The 20,848-nt window shown below is 42.8% G+C and overlaps 1 protein-coding gene and 2 long non-coding RNA genes across 3 annotated transcripts in view; 2 read left to right on the top strand and 1 right to left on the bottom strand.

Moving 5' to 3' along the window:
* Positions 1–449: 449 nt before the first annotated feature.
* On the top strand, positions 450–1,845 carry LOC145421196 (uncharacterized). The gene is made up of 2 exons (XR_013902497.1): positions 450–1,216; positions 1,304–1,845. It is a non-coding gene; the product is annotated as an uncharacterized LOC145421196 (long non-coding RNA).
* A 4,557-nt stretch (positions 1,846–6,402) lies between these two features.
* LOC145421129 (uncharacterized) lies at positions 6,403–6,845 on the bottom strand. Its single transcript, XR_013902426.1, has 2 exons — positions 6,739–6,845; positions 6,403–6,629 (listed from the first exon to the last, which is right to left on the bottom strand). It is a non-coding gene; the product is annotated as an uncharacterized LOC145421129 (long non-coding RNA).
* Positions 6,750–20,848, top strand: part of klf7b (Kruppel like factor 7b) — a 74,375-nt gene continuing 60,276 nt past the window's right edge. The window contains exon 1 of the mRNA XM_026143987.2: positions 6,750–7,612. Within this exon, the coding sequence (XP_025999772.1) occupies positions 7,511–7,612 (102 nt within the window). The 5' untranslated portion in view covers positions 6,750–7,510. The remainder of the gene's footprint in view (positions 7,613–20,848) is intronic.

Below are 20,848 nucleotides of genomic sequence, written 5' to 3'. Positions count from 1 at the left end.
GGAGCAGCTCAGCGAGCAGGAGCAGCTCAGCGAACCACCAGCAGAGGAGCTCGGCGAGCGGAAGGAACAACCGGCGCTGCCAGCCGAGGAGGAGCTCGGCGAGCCGAGGGAGCTCTCGCTGCCAGCAGCCGAGGAGGGGCTCTCGCTGCCAGCAGCCGAGGAGGGGCCCGCTCAGCCGGAGCCGGAGGTCAGCGAACCGGAGGGACCTCCACATCTGGCACGGCCTCCACGCCATCCACGTCCTCTGCATCCACGTCAGCGACCAGCGCGTCATGAACCGTGGGCCACACCTCGCTGTTGCTCACCGGAGGAGCAGCGCAGCGCCACCGGACCCGTGGCAGGCCGCCTGGGGAGCAGCGCCGCCGCCGTCGGACCCGGGGCAGGCCGCCGGAGGAGCCGCAGCGCCGCTACCGTCACTGGATCCCGGGCAGGCCGCCTGGGGAGCAGCGCCGCCGCCGTCGGACCCGGGGCTCGCCACCGGAGGGGCAGCAGTGCCGCCGCCACTGGAGCAGTGGCAGGCCCCCAGAACCGTTTTTCTGCTGTTGCCGGACCCGTGGCTGCCCGCCGGAGCTGCAATGTCGCCACCATTGGACTCGAGGTAGGCCCCCTGAACTCTTTTGTTATGTTGATGGGCCGCCTGAGACTGTTTTGTGGCATTTTTTCTTTTTGTTGCTCCGCTGCGGGATGCGCGGTCGGACTCTGGGACTGTGACCTTGGGGGGGTTGTTTTCTTTGGGGGTTTTTGCTTGTTTTGGTTCTGCCCTCCGTCCTGGACCTCCCGCCGCCCGCCCTGGGTTGGTTGTGCTGTTTTTGGTTTGTGTTTTTGGGTCGTCGGGAGCCGACCCTTAGAGGGGGGGTACTGTCAGGGTCCTGGGACTGGGCGACCCAGGATCCCTGGGCAGTCATGGACCTGTGTATTATTATTATGTATTTTTGGTGTCGTTTCCCCTTCTCTGTGCGTGTACATATGTGTGTTTCTCTGTGCTGTGTTAGTCTGTGTCCCACTCATATGTTTAGGCGAGGTATGGGTGTGTATGTCTGCGGGTGTGCCTGGAGGATGGAGCTCGGCCACCTGCAGGCCTGAGGGGTGTGGCCCTGCGGACGGACTGGCCACACCCGAAGCCACACACCTGCCGCTGATCAGGGCTCGTCGGGGGAGCTACTTAGGAGAGTCTTGGAGCTCCCACCGACGCGGGATCATTGAGTTATCTTACCAAGTCACTGTGTGTTAGCGTAGGTCTGTGCTGTGCGTATATGCCCACCGAGGGTTAGTGTTGACGGCTGCGTCTCTGGTTTCCCTACAGGAGGAGGAGTGGTCTGGAGAGGCAGCACGCACGGGGGTGCGGAAACACAACAGCGGGGAGCACGAGCACAGATATCGGAGGGAAGCACGCACACGGGGTTCGAGGGAGCAACGGGGAGTTATTGTATTTACAGCCTTTTCACTGTAAATAAAGAGCACTGTTTGCATCGCAGAGTCTGCGTTTTGGGTCCTCCTTTCCCCACATCCCCACGGTCTGCCAGCCAGACCGTGACAATTATACATGCAGGCTCTAATGTAACACCTCCACTAATATTTGGTTCGATGCTAGTTTGAGGTGATGTTGAAGTATTTGGAGGGAGCCTTCTTTATTATCCTATTTGCTTTGAGCAGTGGTCCAGTTCTGCTGGTAGCAGAACAGCCCCAGAACGTGATGCTGCCACCACCATGCTTGGCAGCTGTTCTCGACAGTGACAAGGATTTGACAGGGTCCTTACGTTTGACACCCTTACCTTTATCCTTCCAAAGATACTTCTTCTCAATGTGGCCAATCTTTGTCTGACAATAAAACTTTTCTGGAAAGTATTGATTTTGAAGCAGAGTCTTCTTTCTTGGGCTGTGCTCTCTTCATTCATGGTGACATAAATGGTAAATGGACTGATTCTTGCATTTTTCTACTCTACCTGAGCACCCAAAGCACTTTGAACAACATGCCCCTTCACCCATTCACACCTATTCATACAGGCACTGTTTTTAAATGTGTAACTGCTTTCTATCAAACATTCTCACACATTTATACTCCTATGAATGCATTGCAGAGCAACCTGGGCTACAGCCACCCAATCCGGTTGTTCAGTGATGACGCGACGAATCCTACTTCCGGGCCTAAAGTAGTCTGCGTTTAATATGGCTTTTGTGTTGTTAACATGTTTAATGTTATGTATTTTCTTCTATTTGATCTCAAAAAGCTCCTAAAACAGTCAGTGATCACTGTTGACCTCCCTCGGCTTTTATTACCGCTAATCATTTATTTAAGCTCAGTTTTTAAAACCTTAGGGTGTAACTACAGCCCAGCCCATGCAGCAGTATATGAATGACTAACCTCGTATTGTGGATGGATTATCTCAGTTGTTCTCCTGGCTGAAGTTTGGTCCTTTTACAGCATCCTGCCATGCGATTACATTTGTTCCTGACCACCGAGAACACTCACAGTAACTTTTATCGAGTGGAAAAAAAAGTTAGCTTGTTTATATTATGCTAACGTAGCTGTGTCGCTAGCGGTCACGCAGCACATCATTATATACCAGCTAGCCCAACTTCAGTAACCCTACAAACGTTACTGCTGTTTAGTTTTCTGTCTTCATTTATGCTGGAAGTGATAACAGAGCTGTACGTTTTAATTTGTTTCCAAAACCCCGCAGTCAGGACATGCTATATTGTATTTAGATAGAAGCTAGCGAGCTAACTCCCTGCTAACTTCTAACTCCGTTAAATGTCATAAATTCCGTTTTCATGGATGCCTGGATGTTAAACTCAATTGTTACACCTGGTAGAGCAGAACGCTGATCATTTTATTAAAGATGAAAGACTTTAGACAGTTTTTCAACTCTCAGTAATGCCACAGTGATCGTTTGATATATGGACCTGCAGCGGAGTTTAGACCCAGACACGGCTAGTGACGTCAGACTGAACAACCGGATACAAATATAAAACTTACTTTTACAGTGGTGAATGATGGTGGTGTTCCAGCAGTTTCCAATTGATGGCAGGCTTGAGGCTTGGTGGTTTCTGGATTGTGCCTGAGCATCCTAACCAATTTCCTGTCACTTGAGTGTGACAGTTTGGGTTCTTCCAGACTCAAACTGTCAAGTATGTTGAACTAATGATCATAGAGTTGTTTAGAAACAGCTTCCAGAGGCCTTCCTAACTTGTGTAAATCTACAGTTCTTTTTCTTAGATCTTTCTTAGACTTTCCTTTTTTTTTTTTTTTGCAGCTTATAGATTTCACTATGCAAAGTAAACTACACTTTGGCCCTCTCACCACAGTGTTAGACATGTAAATATACCTTCTGAAAGCATGGGGCTTTATGCCAGCCAGCAGTAGACTCTTGGATGACTGATGAAATGTCAATAAAGAAAATTAAAAGGTTCTTGTTGCCTCAGTGCAGATCGTGCAGCAGGCACCAATCAAAACCCTGGATCAAATTTTTACCTTCTTCCCCGACATCTTGATTATTTCTGCTTCTTCTTTTTTACAGATGCACTCTGAGTTTTCAGAGCTTACCTGACAGCGGTGGTGTGTGTGAGCACAAAAGTTGATTTGCACCATTGTGACATTAGTGCAGGTACCAGTCTACTGAATTTACAACTACAAAGTGTTCAGCGCGTGTCCTGCCTCCTGCACGCTCTACCCAGATGGCACTGTAGCCTAAACCAAAAAGAATCCTCCCAGTAGTGAGAAGTTGAATGACAGGAAAAGTCCTTTCCTGTGCGATACATTTTAGAACAAGAAACTTTGGACAATGACGGTTCTCCTGACATTTACCAGTGAAAACACAAGTAACTGCCAGCATGGAGGCTTTTCTGAGTTTCTAAAGGTATAAAATGAATATGAGTGAACATAAATGTCTAATGCAAAACCTTAAAATGTTTCATTTTTTTTACACTTACTTAGCAATAGAAGGTTCATTTCCTCTGATAGTTTTGTAGTTCTGTATTTTTTAATCATTTAAGTCTGGTAAGGATTATAAATGTCATCCTTGAAAGCATGAAATTCCAGTTCAGTGAAACAATCCTTTTTTTCTCCTTCCCCTCTCATTGCAACATTTTTTTCCAAAACAACACAACACAATAATAAGATTACAACACTGAGTGTGTGAGGATCTAGGAAGCAATGCCCAGATCCTGTGTAGCCGTGTGTAGGCAAAAATGCAGCCCACACACACACACGCGCACACACACACACACACACACTTTCTCTCTGTTTTTCCCTTTGTTTTCTCCTCTTATGGAGCTTGGTAATTTTAGCAAGAAACTGAAAACATGTAACCACTTAGATTCATCTCACCACTAAATGAAAAAAAATCTCTTTTTTCTTTTCTTTTCATTTTTTATTCTTATCATTTTCCATTTCTTTTATTTTCCTGTTTTCTGTTGTTCTCCATCTTTTTTACAACAACAGAAGAAGAAAGCAAAGTACAGCTGTAACTTTAATGGTAACAGTACAGGCAGCAGATGGGGTGAAAGGAGCATTGAGTGGAAGTTATTCAAAGTAAACATGATAATGATTCTTTTATTCTGTTGTTTAATTGTATGCAAATCTTCTGAGGGCATCTTATAGAGGGTCAGTAGAATATTGATCCATACTCCTCCACCCCCAGACCCCTGCTCTCTGACTCCTGCTCCTTCCTCTTTCCTCTCTTCCTTCAGTGGCAGACAGAGCTGTGAAAATCAATGGGGAAAGTGTCCTGAAACAGCTGATCTAGAAGCCATCTGGCCCTCATATTCCTCCGAGACGAGCCGCAGGTCTCCAGAGATGAGACACGCGGAGAAGAAGCGGGGACAGAGCAAGAAGACGCACAAGCGCACAAGGCAAGTGTTAACTGGACGCCACGTAAATCCTCACTATGTGGCTGTTACATAAGAGAACAGGTGGAAGCAATCTAAGCTTATTTCAGGAACATTTGATCTGGCCCTTCACTCATTTAGCTGTGGGATGAGCATGAAATCGATTTAGTGGAAAATAACCTGCTCTACTGGGATTTTGATTTTGCACTATTCTGTCCTACCACGACTTAGATGAACACGTTCAAGTAATTTTGCATGATGTTCTTGTTTCAGCACACTGCCTGTCAGTTTCAGATCATTCATGACTCCTTCTTTATCATAGCCAATCTTTCCATCCATGTGTCAAATTTCTGAACTTTAGTGACCTCAGCGTTATTTATTAAGGCTGATTATCAATCTGTCACATTTACATGCAGTCAGGGGGGCAAGGGGGGGCAAAAGGGGAGCGGGGGGGGGGGGGGGGGGCAACTGCCCCTCCAGTAAAGCCCCCTCTTTACAAGTTAAAATACTTGTGAAAACGAATTGTTTATTTGTTATAAAAGTGTTTTTGTGGATATTTTATTTTGCCTCCATTTACATATGGAGAGATTTTTACATACTTCTCTGAAGTGGTATATGCCACCCTCCCTAGACATCTTGGCCCTCCTTTGCACCAAATTTTCTAGATCCGCCACTGCCAGCAGTTACTCTCATTTGTCACAGTAGCTAGAGAAGAAGGAAAGTGGGAGAGAAGCAGAGGAACTGACGGGAGGTAAGTGATGGAAAAACAAAGAAAGAAATTAAGCAGAGAAGAGAGGAAGGATGTGACAAAAGATCCAATCATCCTGTGAGAAAAACTGCCCACAGAGGTTTTATAAAACGGTGCTCCCCATCAAACACTTTCAGAGCGTGGAAATTATTTCTGCCATCTGATCCTTTAAAAGCCTATAACAAGTCAAGCGGATCCCGTCTGTCGGATCCTGAAGCCTGAAGACAGACAGTTACTTCAGTTTTCAATAGTAATAATAAAAAAAAAGTTAGTCGTATCAAATAGATCACAATGAACATTAGACACAGAAACAGTAAAAAGCTATTTATATTTGATTATGTTTTTTTTTTCTCTCTAAGCCCTAATATTAACAAAATGATGCTTTCAGAGCCTTCACGGCTCATTTTTATGAATATTACGTTTATTTTAAATAAGTCTCTATTTTATTTATCAAATTTGGTTTGATTTCTCTAAATCTATCTCCACAGGGTACTGCTTGCTCCAGCATATTGTTTCAGAAGTTATTTACATATAATTTGCACTATTCAGACCCAACTAGAACAATTTGGTGGAGGAGTGGCCTCAGGTTCACCTGAAGCCAATCAGAATACTGCATACTGAATAATATTTAAAGCAAGCAATGGCTGCAGCTGGGTGAAGAGGTTTGCATAATGGTTTTATGGAGTCTCATCCAGTCTTATGTTCAGGACCTGATGTTGCACAGGTGAGACTTATAGAGGAGGTATGGATGCACCACGTGCTTCAAAAGCTGCATATTCTCCTGTAATCACTCAATCAAGAAAATATCTTAGGAAGGGAAACTGAACTGTAGAGTGCAGGCAAATTTATTTTTGAAGAAGTGGGTGTTAAACTGTGAAGGTTATATTTATTGTGTGAAAAAAAGTGTAAAATGTAGCTTTATTTTAACTAAAAAAAACAACAACATGTAAACTGATCAGGTGGGTGGATGGCGCTGAGCTCTCCCCTCTGCATCAGTGCTCTCTGTGTAGACGTCGCCACGTGAAAACCACATGGAAGCTTCTCTGCGGTGAAGCTGTAACACCACCAAAGAAAAGAACAAACACACACATTTTTATTTTCACACCTCATCCTATTGCTCATGCTACTTCCACTTCTTTCTGCAGTTTCATAGGGCGGCTTACATTATTTTGTCACTGTTTCCTCGCAGCGGCGGTGGCTTCTCTCGTTTCTCTCCTCGCTGCTTGTGCAGTCTGTAATAACTGAGAGTGGAATGCTGGCGCTTTTATATAGGCCTCTAAAAATAACTCACCCCTCACTTCCATCTACAGCCGGAATGACAGCCCGCTCCAGCCAATAGCGACTCTGAATCCCCTGAACGCTCCGCCCCTCTCACTCTTTCTCCTCGCCTCCTTAATTGGACGCCAGTGACATCATCAACCCTATTTACCTTATAAGGTCACGCATGAAATTGACTGACAGGTGGCTCCTCCTCTGCTCCCCTCCCCTCTCGCACCGGTCGCTTGGAATTGCAGCGGGGTCCAGTCTGCTGCTGGAGGAGCAAACCTGGCAACCTGGCAGCTTGTACTGAGACCGATTGGCAATCTGGCAATGCGGAAATAGATCTGGCACCCCCCAAGCCAGGACTGAGGAGAGAGGCGTGACAGAGCGAGCGGAGAGGAGACGGGATAGCACTGACAGAGATCAAATTATCAACTCTTCTTTCCCTCTCAGCTTTTTGTTTTTCTTTTTTTCATCAAAGTGTTCAGGTGCGCTCATCCGCACCAGATTTGGGCTTTTTTTTTACATTTTTGTTTTGTTTTGGGGGGTTTTTGTTTTCTAAAATTTGTTTCTTTAATCTGTCAAGTGTGAGGAGAAGAACGAAGAAGTGCGTTTCTATCGTTTGGATTCTGGACTTCTTTACTGACTTCTTCTTTTTTTTCTTTTTTTTCGAGCATGGATGTGTTGGCGAATTACAGTATTTTCCAGGAACTCCAACTCGTCCACGACACTGGTTATTTCTCTGCGATGCCTTCCCTGGAGGAGAACTGGCAGCAGGTCAGAGACGATGCGTTTTTCTCGTCTTTTCCGGGAAACTGACGGGCTTAGAAACTGGGATGCGTGCGCTGGGTTGCTGTTTTCCGCGTGTGCCTGTAGTGTTTTGCACCAGCGGAGCTCTCATGAGCGCCAGCGAAAGCCCCGTGTAGTTGCGTCTTTTTTTTCTCTGCTCACATGGAGCACGGCGAGGTTCGCTGACAGGAGAAAACACGCACACGCATGGAAAACAGGCGCGGGTGGGGGGAATAAGCACGGAGCTTTACGCACTAATAGCAGTATCCCCCCAAAAATGCGTAAAAACCCTCTAGTCATACCAATGATCCCTTTCATTCCCTTTAACCACACTTTCGGCTTCATTAAAGCATCTTATTAACCATTTAAAAGCAGAAGCATGACGCTATCGCTCCGTGAAATCCACCGCTATGATTTTGAACTTAAATGGCTTAAATGTGAGAAACATGTGGCCACATCCAGGGTATGCATAGTGCCAACGTTTGAATGCTGTGGATGAAACTCTGAAAGTGAAAAATGCCGCTTCCGTCTAATTTTGCTTGTAGTTTTGGTGATGATAGTTTTTTTCCACGAGGCAGAGAGAAAGGGATCGGCGTTCAGTTTGTCAGATGAAAAGCAGATGAGGATGCTTTTAAAGTTACTCCAGTGTTGTTTTTAACGCTAGACTGAAAAGTCTGAGCGCTCTTATGTAGTTTTAAAATTAACCTTTTTTTGGTAACTTTACTGGGAAACCTTGATTGATCTGCGCTGTTGTAGACTGTGTAGAATGTAACTGACAGGGTCAGACGCGAAGTGAAGGTGAAAGTGAAATTTGTGTCTTTGCAGTCTGAGCCCATGATGGAACATTTAAGTGTCTGAATCCGAGAGCGTGATGCCGATGCTGATGTGATCGATAGATCAGATATGTTTGGACTAACACGCACACACACACACACTGGAGGAGAGAGAGGGGAGCTGTGGAAAATGGACACATGCTTAATAGCAAGTGACTTGATCTTAAATAATATATCCACATCTGCCACTGTTTGTTTGCAGATAATCCTGTTGAATTATACATTAAGCACGTCACCCTCTATAGAACATACAGTGGACCCTTCATGCGAGCCCGCAGACTATTTTATAACATTTTTATTCAAATGTAAAATCTTCATTTTAATGGCATGAATCAGATAAAGCGCGATTTTCTCTGTACGTACAGCCACGCGAGTTTTGTGGTCTGTGGGTCCAGATGTACCACATCTTTCATTTTTTCTGTTTCACACACAGAGGCGATGTTTAAAAGGCTAAGCAACACAGTATATCGTATGGGTCATGTTTTATGATTTGCTAACCAATCACAGGGTGATATTTTCACTTAAGTTTTCCCTGCTTGAACTTGAGAAATGGAAATATCTGTTAATTGGAATCCGCCTTACAGCCTCTTGTAAGTGTGTGGGTGCCTTTATATGAAATCTAATGTTCAGTAAATCAGTCCATCAAAAATCCCCCAGTGGACCCCTGCATGGCACAGTCCACTCCAACAATGCTGGATTGCTCTGTTTCATGTATTTGAGTAGTAGAACCATGATAATTCCCACGGTGCTGAATAAAGCCCAAACTGCGGTTCTCCTCTATGACTGTCTTACTGACACAAATTCACAATGTCTCATCCTATTTTTAGTGCAAACAGCACACACTTCCAGCCACAGTAACCTATTTTTTCTGTCTGTTATATGTTAATTGATTAAGAGTGTTGAGGAGGAAAACTAATTAGGACTAGTCTGGTGAGTTGGAGCAGTCTTTATTCCTGTTTGCTGTCCAGGACACCATGTCTTGGACACCTGAGTTATTGATTTTCTTGCAAATTTTTACTTGGAGATCTGGGGAAAAAGTATAAAAAAATAAAGGTTAATACATACATAAAACACACACACACACACACACACACACACACACACACACACACGCACACACACACACACACACACACACACACACACACAGCTACTCCACAGCAACAAAAGCAATACCATCTAGGTAAATAAAATAGTTGCCACACAAAAAGAGCTGACGCTGCCCTCTGCTGAGCAGTTTCCCCCCCCCCCCCCCCACTGTACTTCACACTGGGGTAAAATTTGTACTGGTTGTTGTTCTTTGCCATTGAAGTGTATGTGGTGTCTTCATACCAAAAATCATAGTTACATGTTCGTTCTTGTGTTACAAACTGAGCATTCGAAAGTCCTTAACTGTACGTGCAAAGTAATGCACACAGTAATCAGGTTAATTAGGGTAATCAAGAGATTTTTTTAAAGCTTTTCCAAGACAGAAGCACTAACTTGATGCTAAATGCAACAGAAATGTAGTCATTCATTACTTAGCTTACAAGACGTGTAGAAGACTCAAAGCCTTTCGTAGGTCAGCCACTTCATATCTACAGTATTACTGAGCCAGTCTAAAGCAGGCTCTTCTAATTAACTCGCTCCTGTTATGGCTAGTTAGCTTTGAGCAACTTCCTGCCAATCAGCAGGACTGGTTAGTAATAACATGTAAATTAATCAGTAGGTTTTCTTTCTTTTTTTTGCAGTGATTGTTCCAAACATGCTTAGCCTAGCCTATCACCAATACTTAAGGCAAAGTTGCCTTCCAAGTTATCAAAGTTATAACATGTACTTTTAAATACTGAAGTCTCTTGTAGTTAATGAGCAAATAGCAAGCTACATAGCATAGGGCTACTTTTTGACGTACAAAGCAGTTGCTGTAGTTTTCTTAGTAGGGACATTTTAAATGAAAAGAAGGCTAACTTCAAGCTTTTCTTTGGGTGGAAGCTAGCAGTTTTCACCTGCTCACAGTGTTGGTGCTAAGCTATGCTAGCAACCTCCCTGACCTCTCTCTACACAGAACACACAGAAACAATTGCAAATACTATTTTATGCCTCCAGGTAAGACATTCAAACAGCATCCAAAATATTAAGAATTTATTTACTTACCCTGCGACTGTTTAGCCGTACAAACTCCCCAAGACAAGAACTAACAGACTTAAAAACTCCTTTGTCCCACACGCCATCAAACTGTTTAACTCCTCTCTGGAGGGGAGAGGGAGGGGAAACAGGAGGACGAAGGAGGGGGGAACAACTAAGCTGTAGTGCCTCTTCACCTCACTGTACAACACCTTGTGCAATACTTTTTGTAAATAGTCAACAGTGCAATAGACTCAATACTTGAAATGTGCAATTCACTTGTATTTTTATTTTTTATTCCTATTTATTCTATTTATCCCCTTTGTATATTTTATTTATATTTGTCTCTGTATTTATATATGTGTGTGTGTATATATATATATATATATATATATATATATATATATATATAACAATTCTGTAACTGTAACTTCGGTCGTTGCTGTGCTTTTTGGAAGTCGAATTTCCCAGAGGAACCCACCCGAGGGATTAATAAAGTTCTATCTTATCTCTTATCTTATCTTAAACAGCTGAATGTGAGAGTTCATTTACATCAGAGGGAGCGTTTTTGATTGAAAACTCAGTTTTCATTGTGGAAAGTGCTGGGTGATTATGGATGGAAGGCCAAAGCTTTGAAAGAGGGAGGAAAAAAAATGTAAATGTGTTTTTGTCGAATTTATCTGCACAAGTGGCGACGCAGAGGGGAGAAAGACAAACATACACACACATAAACCAGGCACACCCACGTTTTTTTTTCCTACTCTTGTTCCTTCTGTCTTCTTCTATCCCCTTATTCACTCCATCACACACACACACACACACACACACACACACTCACACACACACACGCTTGGCTGGCATGCACTAATGGAAAGCTGTGGTCTGGCAGGACTCATCCCGCCACTTTCGACAGTAATTGGCCGTTTGCTGTCAGATGGACGGAACAACACACACGCACAGACACACACTCAGGCAAACAACACACACAAGGAAGCAGATTTGTGGATGTCATTTATCTTTCCTGACTGTCCCTGTTCCTGGTCTTTGTTTCCTCATACAGGCCTCTTTTATCAGGCTCTTTGCATCATGGCTAAACATGTGGAAAACACACTCTCGCTCTCTCTCTCCTGCCTATCCGCCTTAGTGCCTCTGACAGTATTGAGCCCATGGTCTGTGTGTAATTGCTGCATCTTTGCAGGTTTGGGATGATGTGATGGGCTTTGGGGATTTGTGAGTGTGTGCCGAGTGGCTCAAGGATCAAATAGCAAATGCAGGCTCCCCAATTAGATGTAATCCATTTATTTCAAAGCAAGGCTACTCCAAAATCTGATGAATGAGGGGGAAAATGGACACAGTGAGAAAAGAGGGACGACGAAACTGAACCCTGGAGCAGACGTTTAGGTTTCATGTGGTTGCTGTAAATCTGCGTTTACAGTCTAATACGCTATGTCGACAATCTTTGCAGGTGTTGAGCCTATTCCAACGCCCAACGGTGCTTTTAACTGGCCGACTCGCACGGTCTCTTTCTCATCTCATCCCTTAGTTTACATGCTCTGTGTGGCCATAATTCCTTTCAGGCTGATTGATTTATTTGCTGTGGTACCATTACAGCACTATGCTGGCCCAGCAAGCTCAGTGTCACTGAGATACAGTGTCTCCATTAGGCCAGCCTACAACCCTGTATCCTTTTCAGGAATGCTGTCTGCCAGTGTTGTGCCTATGTGTGTGTAGATTTAACCATGAAACAGCTCTGGCCAATCAGTCGGTGCCTTTTCAGAATGAATCCTCAGAAATCTAATCTTTCATATTGCTTGCCTTAATATGAAATAATAAAATTCAGAAGCAGAGATTCAAATCATAAAATGTATTAGCACTACTCGTGAACATCAAAACTCACGCCAGTAATAATTGACCGACTCGGCTCAAAAACTTGTCTTTCTCCTCATCTTCTTGGTAACCTGTTAATCTACTGCATGGACCATTACATGAACCCCTTTTTCTGTCTATGTCTCTTTCTCACTCCCATTTTTGTCTCTCTGTGTCTGCCCGTGGCTTGGGGCAGGCCCGGGGAAGTTTGACAAGATAATGAATTGCCATGCATGCTGCAGTTTTTCACATTTCACAGCCCAGTAACTCTGTATGTGGCGGTGGAGGAAAGAATGGAGGGGACGGAGGGGCAGCGAGACACGGAGTGAGAGGAAAGGATGAGAGAGACACCAGAAGACAGATAAAGTGAATAAAGGCAGATGAAAGTTAGTCAGAGAGAAGAGAAGATGTTTGTCCATCGCCTTTCTGCTCTCATCTTCTTTTTGCCCGTGTCATTTCCCGGCATGTGTTAATGCAGACACACTCACACACACACACACACACACACACACACACACACACACACACACACACACACACACACACACACACACACACACACACACACACACACACAGTTATGTAATTGTATGTGGAACACAGCTGCTTCCTCATGGTCGCAAAAAGAAGATGGGTGAGGAAAAAAAAACAAAGGAATGAAGAGAAAAAGAAAGAGACAGCAGAACAGAGAAATGTAGCCGTGGCTTGTGTAATGCCTGATTCAAATGTCGGAAAATCAACTTTTTAAACAAAGCCACTTAAAACTGAATTGATAAGTTCTATTCAATTCAGTTTTATTTATAAAGCGACAAATGACAAGAACAGTCACCGCAAGATGCTTTATATTGTAAGATAAAGACTTTAGAATAATACAGATACATTGATGAGCCCCTATGAGTAAGCACTTGGTGACAGTGGGAATGAAGAACTCCCGTTTAACAGGAAGAAGCCTCTAGCACAGGTTCAGGAAGAGACAGTCATCTCTAATAACCGGCTGGGGGAGTTAGAGGAGGGAGACACACTGGAAGAGTGCCAGAGATGAAGAATAAAAATTGTGATGTCTTGGTTTCAGCTTTTAATGCATAATATTAGTTAATGTTCTTTTATCCTTACAGTTCATCCCTTTCAGTTCTTTTTCTCTTTTTAGGCTATGCTTACTTATTAACACATCTTAACCGGACAGTGTTTTGCTGTTCATACAGCATCCATCCTTTAGTCTAGAGGGAAACAGATCAGACATTATGATCACGTGCCTAACATTGTGTTAGTCCCCCTTTTTGCTGCCAAAACACCTCAGACTCTGTAAGGCATGGACTCCACTAGACCAGTGAAGGTGTGCTGTGGTACACCAAAATGTTAGCAACAGATTCTTTAAGTCCTGTAATTTGTGAGGTGGAGGCTTCGTGAATCGGACTAGTTTGTCCAGCACATCCCACAGATGCTCGATTGGACTGAAATCTTGAAATTGCCAATTGAATGCCAAGTCAACACCTCAAAGTCATTCCTAAAACATTTCTGCTTTGTGGCAAGGTGCATTATCCAGGTACATTATAATTAGCTTTCAACAGTAGTCTTCATGGAATGAAAGGGGTACATGTAGGGCAGTGCGATATGACCAAAATCTCATATCCCAATATAAGAATTCTATCGTCCCGATAACGATATAAATCACAAAAATGTAACATTTTCTGTAAATTCTGTGAATCTCGGGCAGCTCGGAAGTGTTTCCAGCTGGGCGTCGTGTAGCTGGAGTCGAGTGTTTTAGCAGATGCATGAAACAATACATTTTTAGACATAAGTTGTAACGGCTGCCGTTTTCTTTGTGAGTATTTATTACACGGCGTGCTGCGGGGAAAAGCCTGTTCTAACGTTTGAGTCTAAGGTCTATTTTTTAGCACCTGGCGGCTCTTTTTTACTTCTCATCCGTAAATAATCTGGTCTTTCACGTGATTCAGTTTATTTTGAAAAGTCTCAACAGGATCTTGAGCTTTATTGTGAAAGGTTTATGTGGAACATAAACAAGCGGACACGCGATGGTTTTACCGTCGTTGTTGCTAACCACAACGCATAAAAACAGGCGCTTGTCTGTTAGTAGTGTGGTTATATAAAATATAAGAGAAAGAGAGAACTTTAAGAAATGAATATAGCCACTACAGTGACCATCAAAACCATGAAAAAATATTGCCGTAAACAGTTTATTTTGCGACACCACGAAACAAATGATAGCATAAAATGGAATGATAGACGTTTTTATATCGTCATCCGATATATATTGTTATATCGAACAGCCCTAGGTACATGGTCTGCAGAAATGCTTAGGTAGGTGGTACATATCAAAGTAACACCCACATGGATGGCAGGACCCAAGGGTTCCCAGCAGAATATTGCCCAAAGTATCACACTGCCTCTGCCTGCTTGCCTTCTTTCTATACTGTGTCCTGGTCCCAGGAAAGAAACACACTTGCTCTCGGCTTTCCATATGATGCAAAAGAAAACATGATTCATCAGATCACGCCGCCTTCTTTCATTGCTCCGTGGTCCAGTGTTGATGCTCAAGTGCCCAATGTTGGTGTTTTCAGTGGCCAGCTTGGGCATCATGACTGGTCTGTGACTATTCAACCCCATAAGCAACAAACTGTGATCCACTGTGTATTCTGATGCCTTTCTGTCAGAACCAGCATCACCTTTTTCGACAGCTTGAGCTACAGTAGCTCATCTATTGAATCGGTCGGTACAGCCTTCACTCCTCACGTGCACCAGTGAGCCTTGTGTCACCAGTAGGTCCAGGTGTACACTCTTCCAGTTCCAGTAGACCCGACCAGAATTCTTCTGTGATGGAAGATTGTGTTACTGGAAATTAAACCAAAAGCAGCTGTGTCTTCCACGATATATAAAACGCGATCGCTCCAGCTGAATTGTGTTAGTGCTTCTGTCAATTTTCATACATCTCTTACACTTCTTTTTTTGACACCTTTGCTGATATTGTAGCTGTCAGAAATATTTCACATCTGCAGCTACAACTTTTAGAAGCACCAGACTTCATCGTGTTAATGCGAGTGTTTCCATTCCTAACTGAAACTTGCCATGCTTAGACTGATTGGCAGAAGCCCTGTTTGTCTTCGTTTTTCATCCTGGCGATAGTCTAGGCTGACCTACTATTAGCCCTCTGCATGCTGGGTTGAACTACCCGGGAACTTTATGGTACAGCGGCTGTGTCTGTTTGCGTAGGTATTTGCCTATGCAGAAGAGTTGCTTGCAGTCCTCCAAAAAACCTACAGTGCGTAGCTCGGCATAGATGATGCTGTGCGTTTGGGTGAAGTGCTGATTGGGTGAAAAAGTGACACTTTTCAATGATTAAAATGAACCCCACTATGAAATTCTGACATATTCACAATTAGGAAGTAGTTGCAGATATTACAATCCAGTGACCGGCACAAATCAGAGAAGCATTTAAGGCTGTAACAGTAAACAGAGGCATTGAGACACAAGCACGCTGCTCCACTTCTTACAGTGTGGAAGCTGGTGCCAATTCTGCCTTCAATATGAGCCGCTCTAATCACTGCATTCATTCACTTTCTTTTTTATCGTGCTCCAAACACACACAGTTATTGTCTTTTCCTCATAATTTGAAATCACTCGAGTCAAACGCACACACACACACACACACACACATAGGCACTTGCCCGGGAACCCATAATTCAGTAAGTGAATAAGGCATTCAGTCTACGGTGGCAGAGATTAGATAAGAAAGTGAGCAGTCAGACTGCCGCGGCAGGAAAGCAGAACAAATGAACTGCACTCGTGATGGAGAGAGCTTATACTGTGAAAGCCATAGCCCTGATCTTTCAAGATGAGTGGTTTTCTATGGAGGGCAACTCTCCAGCAGTATTCACCATGGAGCGCGATTACTACAGTTTACAAGGAGATTTACCCATTCATATCTTCATGCTTCAAGCACACAGTGGGAATGTGCTATTGTGTAGTGAATCATCCTATTATATGTCATGTGTTGCATATATATCGATTTCCCACTTGCTTTTTTGTGGTATTTTAGGATCGGTTCTTGTCTGCCGCACTACCTGCCTTCAGATCTGAAGAGCTATCGGTTTCGTGTGGCTCTGGTGGAGAGAGCACTGGAAGCAGTGGGAGAATGGGTGCTAAGATGCTACAAAACGCTCTGCAGCACTGAAGGTGCTAAGCCTGGGAACAGCCTGCGATTTATAACCATTTAAATTCTATATAATTGTGTTCTGTAGGACATCAGAACTAAAAAGAAACAAAAAAAAAAAAACCAGAAGCTGTTTATTTAAATAGACCCCATCGAAATAACTGATGATGTTGTGTCTGGTTCCCATTGCCTTCTTTTAATTATAGCTTGATTTGACACCTGAAAAGTTTATGACTCCATCCTCAGTAACTGACAGCGCTGTTATCTTTCAATAAGCAGATTTTTACATTAGAAAAATATGTCAGTTTAATTGCAAAGCAGCTCTTTCTGTCAGATGTTTAAATGGATTACAGGATACAGTGTATCGCAATAATTACAGTAAGCAGGTCTGTTTTTTTTAGCTTTTAGAATGGAGTTTGTAGATAAATGCACTTGTATTCGGGACGTTATTGGAAAATAAAAAAACCCAGGCGTGTCTGATTTTATCCGCTTTTCTTAAGAGAAGTCCTCGTGGTGATCACAGGCTGAGCTCGGGTGAGACGCACTGTCATACGCACACACACACAGACACACACACACACACACACAGGTGTGTTGTATTGTGTATGTGTTTGTGTCTCCACATCCTGCTGAGCTAGTGTTTGCAGACCAATTGGCTCAGGGATAAAGACTTGTGACCTGGCATCCATCCAGGCCTCTTATTCTCTACTCAGCCATCTCTCTTTCTCTCTCTCTGCCCACCTCCCTCCTTTACTGCTCCCCCCGTTGTCTTCCAGACGCCTCTTTGTTTATGCACATTTTGAATTTGCACATTTAAAATGGAAGTGCGATGCTAGGAATTCGAGGAAATGCCTCACTTGCCTCGCTGGACCGAGGTGGAAAAGTTGATCAAGTTGTCATATAAAGGCAGACAGAAACCTATTTTTCCAAATAAACAATGACACTGTAGGGCCGGCTTCCTCTTCCCCCTTTGTTCTTCTGGGTTTTTTTTCTCATTTATTACTACAAAAGTGGAACATTGGTAGAAATCCCAAAAAGGGCAGCTAACAAAAACATGCCGTGTTTGGCCAGAAACATCTTTCGTGCACTGAAAGCAGCAGCACTGAAATGTCATGATGTTCCAGAAGTGCTGCTGCAGCTCTTTTATAATGTGATTTTCTGGGAGTCTCCCTTTTATTTTAGCCAATAAATGCACAAAATGTAAAATTTTACTTTTAACTGGATGGCACTATTTTCCAGATTTGTTAAGCTTTGCAAGCTTTTCATTTCTTTTTAGTTTCTAGCCTTTAGTTTGTACTTAACCATCAGCCACCTGGGTGCTCACATGCAGTGAGTGTGCGTTTGTGTTTGGGCAATGACATCATTCGTAGTGTGCAGAGGATGTTGACAGTGGCTGAGGAAATGAGTGTATGTGTGTGCTAGCTTGCCAAGGCCAACAGCTGGCAGTACACCATCCAGGAAGGACTTACACATGCATGCATCGCCATTGATTTCACAAAGATTTCATATAATAGAGTGAAGACCAAACTATGGCTTTTAAATGTGCCAGTAGATTTTTTATTAAATTGTAACTCAGTCTGTTAGTTAAAAAAAACCTAACAATTCATGAAGTTATGCAAGAAAAGAATTCTCACTTTGGGCCCAAAATGTTCCAAATGTTGGGCAACGATAAGAAAATGAAATATCGCGATAGAATATGGGTAAAACGCGCATGCGCAGTGCCTTTGTTTTTATACGCACATGGCGGAAAAAGCATGACGACGATGGAGAATAAGAAGGGCAAAAGCGGATCGTTGAATGAAACAGATGAACCAGAACTGGTTTGTAAAAATGCTGCAACTTCAGTGGTGTGGAACTGGTTTAGCTTTCGTCTGTCAAATACACAACAAAGCACATTTTTGGTAGAGCGTGCTAGCGGGCCGTCGTTATTACCGTGTTGTTTGGAAAATACGGCACACTTAAAATCAATCCTTTGATTTTTCTGAAAGTCGACAGAGCCCCTTATAATCCCGTGTGCCTTATGTATGAATTCTGGTTGTGTTTACTGACCTCGAAACGAGTTTATGTACACGGCGCTCAGCAATCTGTCAAATGTTTTAGTACGACTTTGCTAAGCTATGAAACCGCACCGCTTGATGGATTGTCGGAGCATTACGGCTATCGTAGGCAGGAGCCTCGCGGAGTGATACGTACTGTGCTTCAACATAATATTACCGTATTGTGTGTGTATAACCTCTTTTTAAGTTTTGTGGATATTATACATGGTTATGCTGAGGATATGTCGGCCAGTTTCCACTGGAAATGCCTTTTGGTTAAACTGTCAGCAAGGAATTTGCATTTGCACTGTTAATTTTTATATAACTTTAATGCACATAAAAAACAGCTGCTTGTTTAAGTGAAAATACATTGATGGTTTTTTTTTATTTCACTAATAAAGTTGTGGAGTTGTAAAGTATTTTGTCTAGTGTCAACTATATCGAAAGTTATATCGTTATCGCAAATTTTCAAATGTATATCGTGATAAATATTTTTGGTCACATCGCCCTGCTCTAGATGAGACCAGCAACACTTGTCTGAACCATTGATACACGACAGGATGGATCCATTATTTCAAGGCTCGTCAGGTTTTGTCCAGTTTTTGTTTTTAAGTTTTTAAGAATCGTAACCTCAGTTTCTTGTTCTTAGCTAACAGGAGTGGCACCTGGTGTGGTCTTTTGCTGCTATAGTCCATCTTCTTCAAAGTTTGACATGTTAAGTGTTGCTTGTAACAAGTTGCTATTTGAGTCGCTGTTGCCTTCCAAGCAGCTCGAAGAACTCTGGCATTGACAAGACGTTTTTACGCACTCTCAGTTACTCAAAAGATCATCAAAGATGGCCATTTGGCTCCAGCTTTGAGTATGTGTACTCCAGCAAGTTGAATTGTTTTATCTGACACTGAGGCATGAAACAGCTGGAACAATGGAGGAGCAATAACAGCAGAAGAAGAAGAAAGAAGAGTGTGCAGTCTTTTTATTTTACACAGAGACCACGAATTGCTGTTATTCCTATTGATTTTACTTCACTTCTCTGCACACCCCAAATCCCACCTACACCGGTGCATTGGTCTGACTACACATCAGTGTCTACTTATGGACCATATCAACACTTGTTTGCTTCTTTTCACAAGTGGACGGCTGCGATCCATGGCCATTTACACATTTGTCAGTCACGTGTCTTTAAGGTACCCAGCTGACCACTTATGTTCAAGGTCAAAGGGCACCATCCTCAGTTACTGTATGTGTCATATGTGTCATCAGTCAAGCTCTGAGACAGACTAGCAAAAAACTAAAAGTTTGAGAATAATGTACATGTGCAGGTTCATCCAGCTGTTGACATTTGAAGGAAAGTCCTTTGCAACAACCACCTTCGTTAAAGACAGATTATTCCCGACATCTTCTTGTTTGGGTTTCACCAGAACACATTAGAGTTCATCACATATCTCTTGAGTGATTGTGATAAACAACCATCCAACATTTGTTTGCTCCATATGAGGGTGGCTGGCAAAAATCACTAAAATAGTATATATGAATAGTAGAGCTGGGCGATATGAGATTTTTTCATATCACGATATGTTTTTTTCATTTCAGGCGATAACGATATCTATCACGATATAAGCCAAATAACTATATTTGTAAGATTTAAATGTGCCGTTGCTCACATGTAAAATGTGAAATAATCAGCAGCTTGTTTTTATTTAAATATTTATTTCCCATAATAAGTTCAACAGGGTAGATGTACTTAAGGAACATGAGACTTTTTCAGATAAATAAAGGCAAATATTGCAAACTACACAAAAGGCAGCCGCTAAAGCGTTTAAGTTTCAAAATAGAACAAACGAAACAGACTAAATTGTCAATTCCACTTAGAAACAAAATATTAATTCTAAAAATAAATCTTAGTTTGTTTTACAGAAGAACAGACAAAACTGACTAACTTTTGTCAATATCAAATAAACTGAGAACTAAAAGGAAATTCTCAATCTCTCCTTGTTGTATAGCTTAGCTTTTCAAACAGTTTTAACAGTTACTTTAGTCTGACAAAAGCCGAATGACGAATTAGCGCTTCCAGTCAGAGACTGAGGCTACGTCCACACGTACACGGGTATTTTTGAAAATGGAGATTTTCCGTTTTCGTTTTAAAAAATAATCCCGTCCACACATAAAGGCAGAAATGAAGGAAAACGCTGCTATGAACATGCCAAAGCAGCAGGTGGCG

This window comes from Astatotilapia calliptera, chromosome 16, assembly GCF_964374335.1.
Source record: "Astatotilapia calliptera chromosome 16, fAstCal68.1, whole genome shotgun sequence".
Classification (NCBI taxonomy): domain Eukaryota; kingdom Metazoa; phylum Chordata; class Actinopteri; order Cichliformes; family Cichlidae; genus Astatotilapia; species Astatotilapia calliptera.
The sequence above is the reverse complement of the archived record's forward strand: the minus strand, read 5'-3'. Positions and strand labels throughout refer to the sequence as shown.